Below are 15915 nucleotides of genomic sequence, written 5' to 3' on the forward strand. Positions count from 1 at the left end.
AGAGAGAGAGAGAGAGAGAGAGAGAGAGAGACAGAGAGAGACAGAGAGAGACAGAGACAGAGACAGAGACAGAGAGACAGAGAGACAGAGAGACAGAGACAGAGAGACAGAGAGAGACAGAGAGAGAATGATGGGAAGACAATCTGGAATAATGGGAGGGGATGAGATCAAGCACAAGTGGAAAGACAGTTTGTCTTTGTAAAGAGAAGGGCTATCTCTAATCGGCAAAAGAGAAGAGAATAGGGGTCGATAGTGAGGGGTTTGGAGATGCAGAGTAGGGAAGAAGAGAATGAACTCACAATGGATAATTTCTAAATTTTCAGCAAAGATAAGATCCTTTACAGAGAAAAAGAGGGAGGTAAAGAAGATTTGAGGGGAAAGGAGAAAGTTTGGAAGAGCCAATGGGGAGAAGCAATCAGGATAGATTAATAAAAGGATTATTGTCTGCAATGTGGACACAATTGAGATTAGATCGTGTAAATTTGTAGGACCCTTAGCAAGGTTACATGATTTTCTGTAGCAGCATTCAGCAATATGTGAATGGAGACGGCAAATGGCAGAGGAAATCCAGGGTTGGATGTGATATATGGCAAAAGGATGAGGGGGCAGGAGTTTGAAAGAGAGTTGATAGTGTGTTTAAATGGTTGATGGATAGGATCCAGGTTATGAAAGGAAGGAAGTGAGGCCAGAACAAGGATGAAAGGAAGTCTGCTGGGATTATCCTCTCTCTCTACCCCAGGGCTAGAGTAAGAATCAAATGAAATACAATATCATGGAAAGAACACTGGAGTCCATTGGGTTCAAATCTAGGCTCTATCATTTGCCAGTTCTATTGATGATGGGTAGATCATTTAGCCTTTGTATTCTATAGAAATATGGACAATAATACTTGTACTACATACCTCACAGGATGGTTGAGAGGAAAAATTGTGTATATCTTAAAGTGCTATGGAAGTGTGAACTGTTTTTATTATTATTATTATCATTATGTCAGTCATAGGGACCCCAAAGCAACAAGACTTTTCTGCTGAGAGATATTCATGATAAAGGTAAGAATTTGGTACAGATAGATGGAAAACTTAACCTTATTAGCATACCTTTTGCATTGGTTCAAATTCATTTGCATGCTAAACCAGAAAGGATTTGGGGATTATCTAATCTTAAATTAGGGGACAGTTGATACAGTGCAGGCTCTGTAGTCAGGGAAACCTGAGTTCAAATCTAGCCTCAGACACTTACGAGCTGTGTGACACTAATCGAGTCACTTAACTGTTTGCGTGAGTTTCCTCATCTGTAAAATGACCTGGAGAAGAAAATGGCAAAAACACTTCTGTATCTGCCGAGAAAAAAAACACAAAATGACATCACAAATTGTCAGACATAACTAAATAACAATCTTAAATTAGATAATTACTTGTAACAAAGGGAAAGATCTCCCAAACTTTTCAAGAAAAGCCTTAATCTTAACTTGGATTTACTCTGCCTTCTTTTGTTATCTGAGAGTAGCATTATGACTAAAAAGACATGTCAGAATGCCTTTATGGGAAAAGGTTTTCATCACTATACCATAAACTAATTACAACTAAATAGTCACAACACCTAACAGACTAAAGCTGAGATGAGTTGTGGGTAACCTTGAGGAGAGGAGCCCATGAGCTAGTAACAGGAAGCTATGCCCAAAAGATGTGAGACCATCTGAGACCAGGAGAGCAACTTCCATTATATGCCCAGTCAACATAAGAATGGAGGACAGCAGGGCTACATGCCCAGAAGAGAAGCCACACCTGGAAGGAAGCAGCAGAATGACAACATCACTAGAAAAGGACACAGGTGGTCCTGAAGCATCAATCTAGCATCATCTTGTCCAACAGTGTCAGAAGCATGAATTGCTCCTCCCATATGTGTGCCCTGGCCAAGTCCCAATGTGTTTGCCCTTTGATCCCTATACATGCCCACTTTCTCTTCTGATGGTGTGTATGTTTGTGGAAAGTTGTGCCCTAGGCCGATATTCCCCAGGTGTAGTATGTACTCCCTCCTAAACTCTGCTCTCTGCCTCCTGGAATCCTCTCCTTTTAAGACAACTCAAACACCACCATTTACATAAAGCCTTTCATGATCTATACAACTGCTAGTACCCTCCCTTCCAAACTCTCATATATTCAATTATATTTGTTCTATATATACCAGCATATATACTTTCTGTCTTCTCCATTTGATTGTAAGATCCTTTTGAACAGGGACTATTTCATTCATTGTATTTAAATCGCAGTGCCTTGTATACTGTCCAGTACATAGTTAGTGTTTTAATAAATACATGGTTATTAAGGTTAAGAATGTTTGATTGTTATTTTTCTTACTATGCTATTTCATTAAATGCCTATGCTTTAAAGTAATTGTGTCTAGAGAAAAAAATAAACCCATAATAGGGCCTGGTAGGCCTTGGTTTTCAGCGGATATGGACCCACCTTGAGCCTAGGATAAATATTCTACTAAAATATTTACCTATGAGATATAGCCCTATCTATGAGATAAGGGTACCCCAGGTGCTACATTACTAATAATTGTTGTTCAGTTTTGTACCATGTTTCATCACCCCCTTTGGGGTTTTCTTGGCAAAGATACTTGGAGTGGTTTCTCATTTCCTTCTCCAGGTCCTTTTACAGATGAGGAAACTGAGGCAAACGGGGCTAAGTGACTTGCCCAGGGTCACACAGCTAGTAAGTATCTGAGGCTGGATTTGAACTCAGGAAGATGAGTCTTCCTGACTCCAGGCCCAACACTCTGACCACTGAGCCATCCCATTGCCTGAAAATATTTTGAAAAAGTATTTAACAAAAAGTCAGACATTCTAATGTTGCCCCTGTTTCATGATCTTCCTCTCCCTTTTGTGTAACATTTGACAAGTGACCTAACCCCTCTAGGTCTCAGTTTCCTCATCTATAAAATGAGGAGGTTGTAGCCTGGATAATCTTAGCTTCCTTCTAGAATATAACATTTTACATTCCTAAGTCCCTTGTAGCCCTAAAAGTCTATGTTTCATGTTCTAACTACCCTTCTAGGTCTCACATTCTGGGATCCTATTCCAAATTCCTATCATGACTTGAGAGAAAAGAAAAATCTGCTTCTCTTTCCCTCTCCTAATTACATCTAGGTCCATCCGGCTGTGGAAGCAGTGTTTTAGAGTGGGAGGTACTGAGTCAGAAAGTGTCAGCTTCTTACCCCACCTCAGCTAGGTACCAGCCGTGTGACTTTGGACAAGTCTCAACCTCAGGAGAAGGGGAGTTGCACGTGAGCAGGGACTGGTTTTCATTTCTTTGTATTTCCTCTGCCTGGTACACAGGAAGTGTTTATTAAGTGTCCACTAAATGAATAAATATGAAATGGAAATAATAATAGCACCTACCTTACAGGACTGTTGTAAGGCTCAAATGGGAACATTGTATAAAACACTTTATAAACCATAAAGTATAATATGAAAGTGAGCTATTATTAGAACCTTACCAGGCAGTATGTTAGAAAATATTTAACAACTGGTTTTCTGGGGAGGAAAAATGTGTGTGTGTGTGTGTGAGTGTGTGTGTGTGTGTGTGTGTGTGTGTGTGTGCGCGTGCGCGCGTGCGCGCGCGCTCCCTTGCATGTGTATTACACTTTAAAGTTTAATCTGCATTACTAACATTTTTCCATCCTTTTCTTAAGTCTAGAGAATCAGTAAAACAATAACTCAAACATTGATTTGTAGTATTTGCTGATTTCAGAGTATAAATGCTTACACTGAAAATTTAACAATCAGTTCTCTAGCAAATCCCTGAATTTTCACCCCTCTAGACCAAGGAGGGACATGCATCTAGATGTCATTGAAAGCATGATGGGCCTAGAGTTGGGAAATCTGCATTCTAGTTCCAGATCAGACTCTCTACCTCTGTTCCCCCACCATAAGGCTGTTGTGTGGCTTAAATTAGAAGTTATGTGTGAAAATGCTTGGAAAAGTATAAAGCTTTCCATAGGGATAAGTTGATGGGACTATTTTTCTCCCTTGAAACAAGGTTGTAAGTAGACTCAGAGCCAGTAATAGGTAAGTTGTTTACTACCGCTAGAGGGCAATCGATTTCCACTAGAGAAATCAGAAAGCTCCCGGAGGCCAAGAAGAGGGGAAATGGTCACTGAAGGCAGCCCAGACTGTGTCTCAGAATCCAGGCCTGGAAATCAAGGAGTCAAAAACCAGAGGAATTCCTGGACCAGGCTTCCAGAGGACTCCAGAAGAACTCTCGTTTATTGACTTCTGTTCAGATGCTGGCTTGGTCTCAGTCCTATTCATTTTATCTCACTTTTTAATATTAAAAATTATAAACTTAACAGATAGGACACTCTAGAAAGAAAAACAATAGAAGATGATACCTGAAACCATGAATTTCCCTTAGGTACAGTTTGGTTTTATAAGTGTACATTAAATTTAATGAGGCAGCAACAAAATTGTGCAGTTTGTGTCCCCTTTTGAACTTTTCTATTTTGTTCTGTATATTTTTCGTGTTTTATTGATGCTCTTTTTTTCTGCATCTTTATCACTTCCCACTAATTTGTGCCCTACCCTTGACTAAAACAAATCAATCGGCCAGGTATGAAAAAAGTACCCCTCATTCTGCAACCTTGGTCTGTCTCTTCTTTGCCAAGAGTCAGTAGGCATGCTCACAGTAATGGGGCACTAATCCTTAAAGGGAAAAGACCATGTTTTTAGGACCTGGATCCCAAAGCCCCTGAACCCAAACCTCTGGCCTTCACTAGAGGTACCTAGCCCATCCTAGTCAATAATCCTTTTAATGGTCCTTTCACTGTGGCTCTCTGACCACTTAACTCCCTCAATTGTCTGAACCTGGACCACCCCCAGACTATTTGCCACTCCTTAATCCCATCCAGATCTTCCCACAGTCTTTCTGTATAAAATATCAATCTTACCCTCATCAAATGGATAGATTCCTTAAGAATCTTGCCCCTCTTATATTGGTGACACAATAAACTTGCTAACTGCACCAAAAGAAGGTTTGAGTGGTTGAATTCTTTCGAGGCAGACCAGGGCCCTGTACCCTTGCATTTTGGGTTTCCCAGCACCCCTAGATCGAAACAATAGTAACTGGCAGATATTAGGTGCATAATAAATGCTTTTTTATTGACTGATCCATCATCAACCTTCTGAAGCCATGGATTACTCAATGCTTTGATCAGAGTTCTGAAGCCTTTCAAAATTGTTTTCCTTTACACTATTGTGGTCCTTGTGTAAATTATTCTAATAGTTCCTCATTTCATTCTGTATTGACTCATGCAGGTCTCCCCAAGTTTCTCTGCATTCTTTATGTGCAACATTTCTGATAGTGGGACCATTCATTATTCATATATCACAATTGTTCGGTCATTCCCCAATTGATGAGTACCTACTGTTTTTAGTTCTTTGCTAGACAAGTGCTAAAATAAATGTTTTTGCATGTATATGCCTTTTCCCCTATCTATGATCCCTTTGGGTATATACATCTACTACTGATATTGTTGGGTCAAAGGGTTTGTACAATTAAATGACTCAGTATAATTCCAAGTTGTTTTTCTAAAATGATTGGAAGAATTTACAAGTCCAGAAGCACTGCATTAATGTGATTTTCCTCTTCTTTTTTTTTCAGAACTATCTGCTACTTTCAAGTCTCAGAAAATTGAGGAGAAAAAGGAAGAAGGAATTTGGGGTCTATATAGACAAGGGGTTAGCAACTTTGCAGAAAGGTGGTGTCAAGTCAGGGAGATATCTGCCCCAAATGGACAGAAAGTGTGGGGAATTCTCTTCCCTCCCCCTCAGCTATGCATTTTACTAATTAAAAACTCTTTCAGAATAACAAGGTCCTTGTAAAAATCCAAGTTCCCCTTTGAAGGGCTAAGCATGCCAGCTATTCATATTTGAACAAATATTTATTGAGTTATTATAAGCAGGAGTCACTGTTCAAGGAGAGTGGGGATGCAAAGATGAATAAAGCATAGTACCTACCCTCAAAGAGCTTACAGTCTAGCATGGGAGATAAAGCACCTATATTTCGGAGATAAAACAATATATAAAAAGTACCACAAGAAAGATATGAATAGAATAAAATGTTAGTCAGGTTTGTAGATAAAGAAATCACTTCTTGGGGGGTTAGATGAAGGTAGCTGGGCCTGAAGGATAAGTAGGATTTCAGGAAGCATAGACTAGCTGGTCCCCATGGCCCAAATGCATCTGCTTCACAGAATCCTTCCCTTCCTTCAAGATGCTGCTCAAGCACTACCTTCTGCAAGCTTTTTTGTAATCCACTCAGATATCTGCTTCCTTTTCATGGGTAAGTTCATCCCATTCACACTCACAGTTATGATTACTGTGTATTTCCCTCCAGTTTATCCTTTTCTCTTTCTCTCTCTCTTCTTTCACCCTATCCCTCCTCACCAGTATTTTATTTCTGACCATCGCCTCCCCCAATATGCCCTCCCTTTTGTCAATCTCCCCTCACCTTTTCTTCACCCTCTCCCCTCCTTCCCCTACACAGTAAGATAGATTTTTTTGTACCCAATTGTGTTTTTCATTCTCTCTTTGAGCCAATTCTCATGAGTAAGGTTCAAGCAATTCTTCAGACTTGTTTGATTCCCTCCCTCCCCCTCCCCTTACTAGTACCTTCCCTCCATAATTACCTTGTACTTAACTTTGTATTTATTCTGATGTACTTCTACATGCACATGTTGTCTCCTTTGATAGAATGCAAGCTGCTGGAGAGAATGGAGTTTCATTTTTTGTCTTTGCATTCCCAATGTATGGCACATAGAAGACATTTAACAGATACTGGTGGGTTGATTGTTGAGTGGCTGGTTGGGTAGAGAGCTTAGAATCTGGAAGACCTCAGTTTGGAGTATCCGACTCAGACTTTTAACTGTAGTTGTATGACACCAGGAAAGTAAGTTAACCTTTAGCCACAGTTCCTGAGAACCTACCTCTCAAGATTGAAAGGATCAGGAGAGAAACAAATACTAGGAGATAAGATACCTTGAGGAAAGTGCTCTGCAAACCTTACTGTTATATAAATTATAGCTATTGTTCTTAATTTATTGTTGAGTGGAGGAACAAGCACCTCATTTAAAGGAACTACTAGCAAAGGCATAGATGCAGAAAAAAAATCACAAAATGTGCCCCATGGTATTTAGGTTAGGGCAGGGGTCAGCAAACTGCAGGGCAAAAACAGGTGGTGAGTAGGATTTGGCCTGTGGGGCCAGGGGTAGTTTGTTGACCCCTGAGCTAGAGGAAGAGTTTGTATGGGTTAGTAGTGGGAAATAAGGCTAGAAAAATTAGGCGGGGTCAGATTGTAGAAGGCTTTAAATGACTGAGGAGTTTGGACTTTGGTCTACAGGCCATAGTCAGCCATGGATATTTGAGCATCTTCTGGTAGTGTTTTAGCTCACAGCACAGTGGCCAAAGAGTGACATGAAGAAGGCTGAGAAGCAGAAAATCTTGAATAAGCTGACAATGTAATGCTAGCCTAGGACCCCCCATCTCTTGCTCTGCTGGATGCAGGTGATTAAAAATCCTCAGCTTTGGGCTTTGTATTTTTACTTCCTTCTCTGTCCAAAGTCTAATCTCCTTTTTCTCATCTGTCAGATTGTACAAAAGTAACCAAATAAGCCATGATCCCTTGTACTCAGTCCCACAATAAGGGCTTTACCAAGGAAGTTAAAAAACTTGTCTGTACCCCCACACCCTAAATTTATTTTGCATTTATTTTGTTTGTATTTCAATTTACTAACCTGTGCAGTGACTTTTGTTTTTGTCTTGGCATCTTGGCACCTAGCTTGGCATCTGGAATGGAGTAGGCTTCTTGAATTGAATTAACACACACAGTAAGGAGTTCCCACACATCACTTGGCCTCATACCTTGTAAGAGAGACAAAAAAAGCATTCTTTTCCTTTTCATCATGAGTTCTGGGGCTTCAAGTGTCCATGCGTCTGTCTTGATGGGTTGAACTGGGGAGAGGGGAGAAACTGCTTATTTTCAGCAGTCACAGAAGGTTTGGGGGAAAATGTGGAGACTTCTGAAGGAAAGGATTTGAATCCTGGTGTCCTGGTTCCCAGTCCTGTGCTCTGTGTACCACTCTGATGCTTCCTTAAATGCAAGTTTCTCATTGTCTTATTTTGCTGGAACATAATAGGTACCCAAATTTTTTTTGTTCCACTGAATTGAACTCTGCCTTCCCCCCCTGCCCCCACACCCCTCACACTCTCCAACATATAGAAACATAACATAATGGAAAGAACACTGGGCTGGGAGTCAAAAAACCTGGACTTTAAACCTGATTCCACCACTGACTCACTGTATGATCTTGAGGGAATCATTTAACGATTTCACTTTCCCTGTGTGCCGAATGGGCATAAAAATGGTATCACCACTTCTGGCACATTGGAGCACATGACATGTAAGGTCCCTCCTTCTTGCTCTAACATTGTCACCTGGTATACCCGTAGAATCTTAGAGCAGGAAAACTATTATATGCCTATTGTGCACTATGCCCTAGGCTGGAGGGAGAGAGGCTGTAGAACATGTTCCTTGGTCTCTTGGGAGTTCACCGAATAGGTGAAAATCCTTTGAAAAGTCAAAATGAAACAAAAGAAATCATGCAATACAAATGTAACCAAACATTTTGGATCTTTGCTATTACAGTATGTAATTATGGGGTAGGGGATGATGTAGCTAGACTCTAAGAGTCTAAAATGAGGCCAGAGAACCCTTCTCCATTGAGAAGTCAATAACATGGCTACAGGGGAGAAAGGCATCAGAATTTTAAGAGTGTTTTGGATTCTCCCTGCAATGGTTTCACTCTAAGGAAGGAGTTCTTAACCTAGGGTCCATAAATTTATTGGAAAGGTTTCAGGGGGTCTGAGAATTTTTTTAAATGTTTAGACAACTATATTTTAATACAATTAGTTTTCTTTATAATTTCATGTGTTATATTTTACACATTTAAAAACATTATTCTGGGGGCAGGTAGGTGGCAAAGTAGATAGAACACCAATCCTGGAATCAAGAGGACCTTAGTTTAAATCTGACTTCAGACGTTGTGTGACCGTGATCAAGTCACTCAGCCCCAGCTGCCTCAAAAATTAAAATAAAAACATTATTCTGAGAACGATTGTGTAGAAGTTTTTGGTGTAGATTGTCAATGAGGTCTATAACACAAAAAAAGTTAAGAATACTTGTCCTAGGACCTGTTTTCTTATTCTCTTTTGTAGCCATGATCTTTGTTCTTCTCAGTTTATTTTCTCTACCCTTCTCACAGCCTTGACCTTCCTCCTCCCCTTTTCTGTGCTTTATCTTCTTATCCAGAAAGGGAAAGAACAGAGGTCAGATGGAAGGGAAAAGCTAGGGGAAGTATTTGACTAGATGGTAAGTTGTAGCTTGTTGTAGTAAAAAGACTGGTCAACTGGAAGTTATTAGATCTTGTCCTAGTCCTTCCTGTGTGACCTTGAGAAGTTATTTTAACTCTTTGAGACTTCATTTCCCGTTCAGTAAAATGAGGGGGTCACTCAGTCAATAAACATTTGTTAAGAGCCAACTTTGTGCCAGGTACTAAGGTAAGCACTGAGGATACAAATATTAAAAAGTTTGTAGTCGGTTTTTTTTGAAAGATTAGTTCTTGCCCTCAAGGAGTTTACAATCTAAAGGGAGAAGACAACCCATGATAACAAGCTAAAGTTGATGGGTGGAGAGGGGAAGTCCACTAAAGCCCCAAAGCAGTGTAGCTGGTGAAAAAGGAGAAGTCCAAGCTGAGCCCCTTCTTTAAAAAAGGCCCTGGAGCCCAGGGCTTTGTTCTCCAGTCAAAGGGTCCAATCAACAGAGTCAGGGTACTTTATGAAATGTGAAGCCCAAGCAGATTCAATCTTGCAGCATAATGAGATTTCTCAATGATGAGTTTCCGGGGGAAGGAAGGAAATATGGAGAGTTCCAAAGAAGACCAAAAAGCCTTATGAGTGGTAGGAAACAAAGGTGGGCCCAGCGATTTCCAAGATCCCTTCCTCTTTTAGCTCTGAGTGTATGATTCTATGGCCTTCCAAGGTCCCCAAACCCCCAAGACAGACAGTCCATGAGCTGTTCTGTATTCATAGCCATTCAGTCCACTTTATGAAGACTGGAGGGGGTTAGTCTGTTTTACACCCTTTGTGACTCTGAATCACCACTCTGTGAGTGGCAGCTGGGGCAATGACCATAGGTGTCCCAGCAGGAAACCATGTGGTTTGGTCTTGAAACCAGAGGATTTGGCAGAAGACAAAAATACCTCCCAATTAGCACCAAGCTAGCTCACTGCTGTGTGAATCAATGTGTGCTCATGTGTGCATGCTTGCATCAGTGAATTCACATTAGAGAATGAGCCTGCAGATTATTCAACTTCACAACTAAGTTCAATGCATAGTGCTTTATGCCCAGCAGATAGTAAATGATTTTGGTTAAAAATTAAATAGGGTGGTATCAAGGGGAGAATGCCGGGCCTGCAGTCAAGAAGACCTGACAGACACTTACTAGCTGTGTGCCCCTGAGCAAGTCATTTAACCCTGTTTGCCTCAGTTTCCTCCATGGGAGAATGGGGATAATAACAGCACCAATCTCATAGGGCTGTTGTGAGGCTCAAATGAGATAATATTTATAAAGCTCTTTGCACAGTGCTTGGCACATAGGAGATACTTCATAAATCTTTCTTCCCTTCCCCCTTTCATTTATGTAAACTGAATGCATATTTTCTATGGAAACCTTGATCACTGCAGCCTTCAGTGAACTCCTAAAACATTTATTATCTGTGACAAGCAGTCATTCACTGTCTTGTTGCTTCACATGTCCACATGTCCTGTCCCACCTCCCTCTGCCCCTAGATTGTAAGTTCCCTGAGGACATCTTTGTATTTCTCAAAGCAACCAGCAAGGGACCTTTCAAACAATAGTGTGGCTCTGGGTGGGTGACTCCCTGGCTGAATTTGTGAAAGCATGGAAGCTGCTTCTCTCTGGGCCTCGATTCCCTTGTCCCTAGGTGACAAGGGTTGAGCTGGGAGATCCCAAAGGTTCCTTCCAGCTTTGGTGCTCTGTGTTCCTTCCAGTTCTAACACTCTATGACTCGATAATTAGTAAGTGCTTAATAAATATTTGTTGAATGAACAATGAAAGAGTTTAAGTTCAAGAGACTGTGCCAGGAAGGAAAATACATCAAACCGGAGCTCCCTCAGTCATCATGGAGATTGATAAATAGGCAGTGAGTTCTGGCTGTGGGCCAGACCCTCTTTGAAGTCCTGTGTAAAATGTCCTGAAAACACATTTTTTCCACCCTGAGCATGGGGGAGGAGGGAAGCACTTCTTACCCAGCTACCCAGCTGTTGATGACACCAGGAAGATGTCAATCCCCTAAGTGGCACAAAATGGGCAGGCTGGCATGGAATCTTATTTTTAAAAACACTCACATGTTTTGCTGTTGATTCTATTTTGCTCTTTTTGACGATTTCAGGTCTGACAGGTTTGTGGCGGCTGAGTGCCAACATTGAGGGGAATAGGGAAATAATGGGGCAGGGGGGAGGGACTCCTCCCAGTTCTGCCCCTAACCAGGTCTCCTGGTTGCTGCACATTGAGCTCCCTTGTTTCAGGGTACCCCAGCTGCTTTGCTCCTGGGGGTAGGGTGGGGTAGAGCTGACTAGGCATGAGGAGGAGGAGGAAGGCTGGCAGAGGACACTTCCTGTTAGGGAAAATGAGTGACTCAAGGGTGGTAGGTGGCATTTTCACAGGAGTGGGGGTGGTGAAGGAGAGGAAAAACGAGCTCCGGTGGTCAGGCCTTCTCTCCTCTTCTTCGTAGGAGGGGGAATCTATGTTTGTCCAGACACAAATCTGTAAACATATTTTCCTTCTTCCCACTTCTCTGGGCACTTTGTTCACTCCATCCAAAAAACCCTCACTACCATGACATAAAGGAGCAAGAGTAGAAGAGAGAACACTAGGGGTAAAAAAGAGAGAAGTTGCTTTTCATAGAAACCTAGGAGCTAGGACAATATTTTTCCCCATCTCCTGGAATAGAGATCCTCTGTCTATGTTTCATTTCCTGAGTGCCTCCCATTCTAAAAGTGCTGTATGACATTTAAGTGAAAGAAAATTGAGAAGTATTTTTTGTTGCTGTTGTTTTTTTTAGAAATTTACAACCTTTCCCATTGCCTACTGAATAGTATCCAAACTTCTTAGTCTGGCATTCAAGGCCCTCCACATATGGACCTCTTTCAGTCTTATCTAACAGAAGTCCTTCACTTGGGTCAGAGTGGCTTATTCACCATCCCTTCCCTGAAAATGACTTTTTCTTGTTCTTTTCACCATCTCTTTATCTCTGCCCTCAGTTTAAAATACCTCCTCCTCTCTGAAGCTTCCTCCCAACCAACTACCACCTGCCACCAGTGGTCTCTCCTAAAGCAGAGTGGTGAAGTGGAAGAAATACTGGACTCAAGGCGACCTAGGTTTGAATGTTGCTTATAATACTTACTATGTGACAAGAGGCAAGTCACATCCTCTTTCTGGAGCCTTATTTTCCCTACCTACAAAATGAATATGATAATCCTTGTGCTATATTTCTCAAAGAGTTGCTGTGAGAAAAGCATTTTATACATTTTACATCACTGTAGAAACTTGATTTGTCTCCTTCCTCTGACTTCCTATAATGTTCATGTGACTTATACTCATATGACAGAACATCCTGCTTGGCTTTATTTATTTTTTTTTTGCATACAATTCCTATCTCTTCTACTAGTTTATAAACTCCTAGAGGGCTGAGATTGTGTCTTATATCCACAAAGTGCCTTCCTAGCATGAAGTATGGTCAATAAATATTGAATGAATGAATGAATGTTCAGCTTCCCTAGAGATTACAGGGCTGGGGATGAAGGAGCTATCTCTGATGGATGGGTGGAAGTACTCCACCCCAAGGCTAACCTTGCCTCTGACCATTTATTGCTGGTAAAGATAACCTTGTTAAAGAATAAAAAAAAGGAGAGTTAGCATAGCTCTTCAGTTTCCATTGTTGATGGCATTTCCTATTGAGCCAGGTGAAGGTCTGGCTAGCTACATGGAAATAGAGAATTTCTTTAGCATGATGGTAGTTGGAATCATGGAACCTGAGAAAGGATGGAGAGTTTCTTGGACCCCCATGGTTAGCAAAAAAAATTCCATCTTTTACATATGCAGATAACAACAACCCTTCTTTTGTATAGCATATACATCCAGTTAACGTTCAGTTTTTTTTGGTTGTGTCTGATTCTTCATGACCCTATTTGGTGTTTTCCTGGCAAAGATACTAGAGTGCTTTGTCATTTCCTTCTCCAGCTCATTTGACAGATGAGGAAACTGAGACAAATAAGGTTAAGTGACTTGCCCAGGGTCACAGGCTAGTAAGTGTTTGAGGCTGAATTTGAATTCAGAATGATGAGTCTTCTTGACTCCAGGCCTGGTATCACCCAGCTGACCCCACTCTAACTTACATGAGAAGGAAACTGGGGATAACAAAGGCTATATGACTTGTTTAACATCATGCCAGGAATAACTAGCATAACCAGAACTTAAACCCAGGTCTGATGACTCTCCAGAGTCCACTGCTCTTTCTGCTGCACCCCTACCTCCTACACCTAGCCCTGCAGACTTCTATCACTTCTGACCCTTTTGCCTGGTCCGCATGATGATTCAGTTTCTTGCAGGGCCAATCCAGAACTGCTCAGAGAACACTTACATAACACGTTTGAGAACCGATATTCTAAATTTTATAGAGAGTCCTTCCTAGGAACTCTGTGTGGGACTAGTTAGCTCTCTGACTGGACTGTGTTGTGTGGCTTGCTGGGGGAAAGATGAACATCTATGAATGTAATACTCAGGGTTGGGAGCTTTATAACTATGGAAAAAGATTTATTCTAAGGCCTCAATTGTTCAATTGAATTTTAAAATTCCATGAGTGCCTAAAGTAGGGGAACTTAGTTATGGAGAAAAGAGGGACAGACAGGGAAGACAAAGCCTTGAAATACCCTGGCCTGAGGAATGCCAAGCTTGTTTAAAGATGATCTAATGAGAACATGACTGGACTAGGATTTTAAAAAACCTGAGTTTTAATCCTAGCTTTGCCAGGAAAACTTTTAAACAATTTGAGATGTTCTCCAAAGTGTAGTGGATTACCTTAGTGGGGGTTCCCTGTCCCTTGAGAGCTTCATCCTTGGCTGTTACCAATGTTTCAGATACCTGTTAGAGTAGATGACCTTGAGGTCCTTTCTGACTACATGTGACCTTTGGCAAGCTATTTCCTGTTCCTGAGCCTCAGTTTCCTGATTTATAGAATAACAGCACTATCTACCCTGCCTATTTTGATGAGTTGGATGAGACTCAAGTAAGATAATGTATGTGAATGTACTTTGAAGACTGGAAACCACAGTGCACACCTGAATGGAAACATGAGGATGTTCCAATAGTTTAATGATCTCATCAAGGTGTGTACTTTCTCCAGAGGAACAGATCACACCTCCTTATAATTGGAAAAAGAATAGTGCCCTGAGCCTGGACCCATCAAGTTATCCTTCTTTTACCTAATATATTGCCATTTCTAACTGACTCTTTATTGTCATTTCTTTTTTCAAATTATTTTTATTTATTGTGTTAACTATTTCCTAATTACATGTAAGAAAAATTTAACACTCTTTTTTAAAATTTTGGTTTCCAAGTGATCTCCCCAATTTGATTTCAATTCTAAACGTGAGGTCATCTTCATTGACATTTCACTTCTATTCCAGATCCTCCCTCCCAATGTGAACCGCCCAAATCAGACCAGTAAGAGATGGTTTACCTTGAGCCCAGTCAAAGGTGGTAGCTTGGTGCCAGAGTTCTGCACACTGCTGGGTGTTCTGGCCACACCTTCCTCCTGGGCACTCCTCCATTCTCTCTGATACCCCCCGGAGAGTTTTGTAAGAGACACACCTTGGGAATCTGGGAAGATAAAGGCCGAGCTGCTTTGAGCAGTGGGTGAGGCACAGGCAGGCTCAGAGGGAGGATGTCATATACTCAGGTGAAGGGAAGTCTATACAAATTTTTTAATATAAATTTGAAAAATCTGCTTCTCCCCTCCCCAACCCTGCCTGTTTTGGGGATGGGAAAATCTCGCCCAAGGGAGTGACCTTAACAGGCTGGGTGGGCAGATGCCCCTCCCTGAAACCTCAGTTAGGGTTGGCAGTTCTCTCTGTCCCCCACCCCTCCAGTCCAATCTGACAACAACTTGGGTGATAGTGATAGCTAGTGGTGTTGGTATTGTTATGGATGAACAACCCAGAGGAGATATGGAATTGGGGCCCAGGCCTATCCCCCACCCCAAGGACTTAAATATCTTTCACCCTCCAGCACCACCGCCCCCCTTTCCACAACCCGGGGAATGCGGGAAATACCAGACTCTGGGGTGGAGGAACTGGCCTGGCTCACTAGCTCAGTCTCTGCTCTCCCCTCCTTCCTAGCCCAGTCGGTCTCAAAGAAAAAGACAAAGCCCCGCCCCTGGGCTCAAGGGGTGGGCCCTGGCCGGCCGAGGGCGTGTCGCCTGCGGGGCGGGGTCCGACCCGAACGAGCTTCTCTCTGCCGAGGTTCCTCGGGCTTCCCTGGGCTAGCAGGAGGCGGCGGAGGCGGACACTGGACACTGGACACTGCCCAGTCTATGGAGAGAGTCACCGGACTCTGAGACCGCGGCACGCAGGAGGCAATCTCGGCCCCGAGCTTGGTTGGCTGCGGTCAGCGTCTGGGGGCTGCACCAGGAGGCTGCGCGGGTCCCCTCCGGCTCCGCCATGGGGGACGTGCTGTCCACGCACCTGGACGACAGCCGGCGCCAATACATCGCAGGTGAG

The 15915-nt window shown here is 42.2% G+C and overlaps 1 protein-coding gene and 1 long non-coding RNA gene across 5 annotated transcripts in view; one reads left to right on the top strand and one right to left on the bottom strand.

Moving 5' to 3' along the window:
* Positions 1–15580, bottom strand: part of LOC138147198 (uncharacterized) — a 19693-nt gene extending 4113 nt beyond the window's left edge. Inside the window, exons 1-5 of one of the 3 annotated variants that reach the window (XR_011164722.1) lie at positions 15469–15579; positions 14877–15016; positions 7795–7921; positions 6691–6762; positions 1271–1336 (exon numbers count right to left, since the gene is read on the bottom strand). This is a non-coding gene — a long non-coding RNA (uncharacterized lncRNA). Of the gene's footprint in view, positions 1–1270; positions 1337–6690; positions 6766–7794; positions 7922–14876; positions 15017–15468 lie in introns of all 3 variants that reach the window. The other 2 variants (XR_011164721.1, XR_011164723.1) reach the window with 2 other exon arrangements.
* Positions 15581–15611: 31 nt separating this feature from the next.
* The window catches only part of NIBAN2 (niban apoptosis regulator 2), a 106499-nt gene continuing 106195 nt past the window's right edge, over positions 15612–15915 (top strand). Inside the window, exon 1 of one of the 2 annotated variants that reach the window (XM_069069559.1) lies at positions 15612–15910. Coding sequence is in view for 1 of the 2 variants with exons in the window: in XM_069069558.1 (XP_068925659.1) it covers positions 15856–15910 (55 nt within the window). In the remaining variant the exon portion in view is untranslated. The remainder of the gene's footprint in view (positions 15911–15915) is intronic. The other variant, XM_069069558.1, reaches the window with a different exon arrangement.

This window comes from Petaurus breviceps, unplaced genomic scaffold, assembly GCF_028583685.1.
Source record: "Petaurus breviceps papuanus isolate PSGF00001 unplaced genomic scaffold, PetGlider_PUasm1.0 90779, whole genome shotgun sequence".
NCBI classification, from domain to species: Eukaryota; Metazoa; Chordata; class Mammalia; order Diprotodontia; family Petauridae; genus Petaurus; species Petaurus breviceps.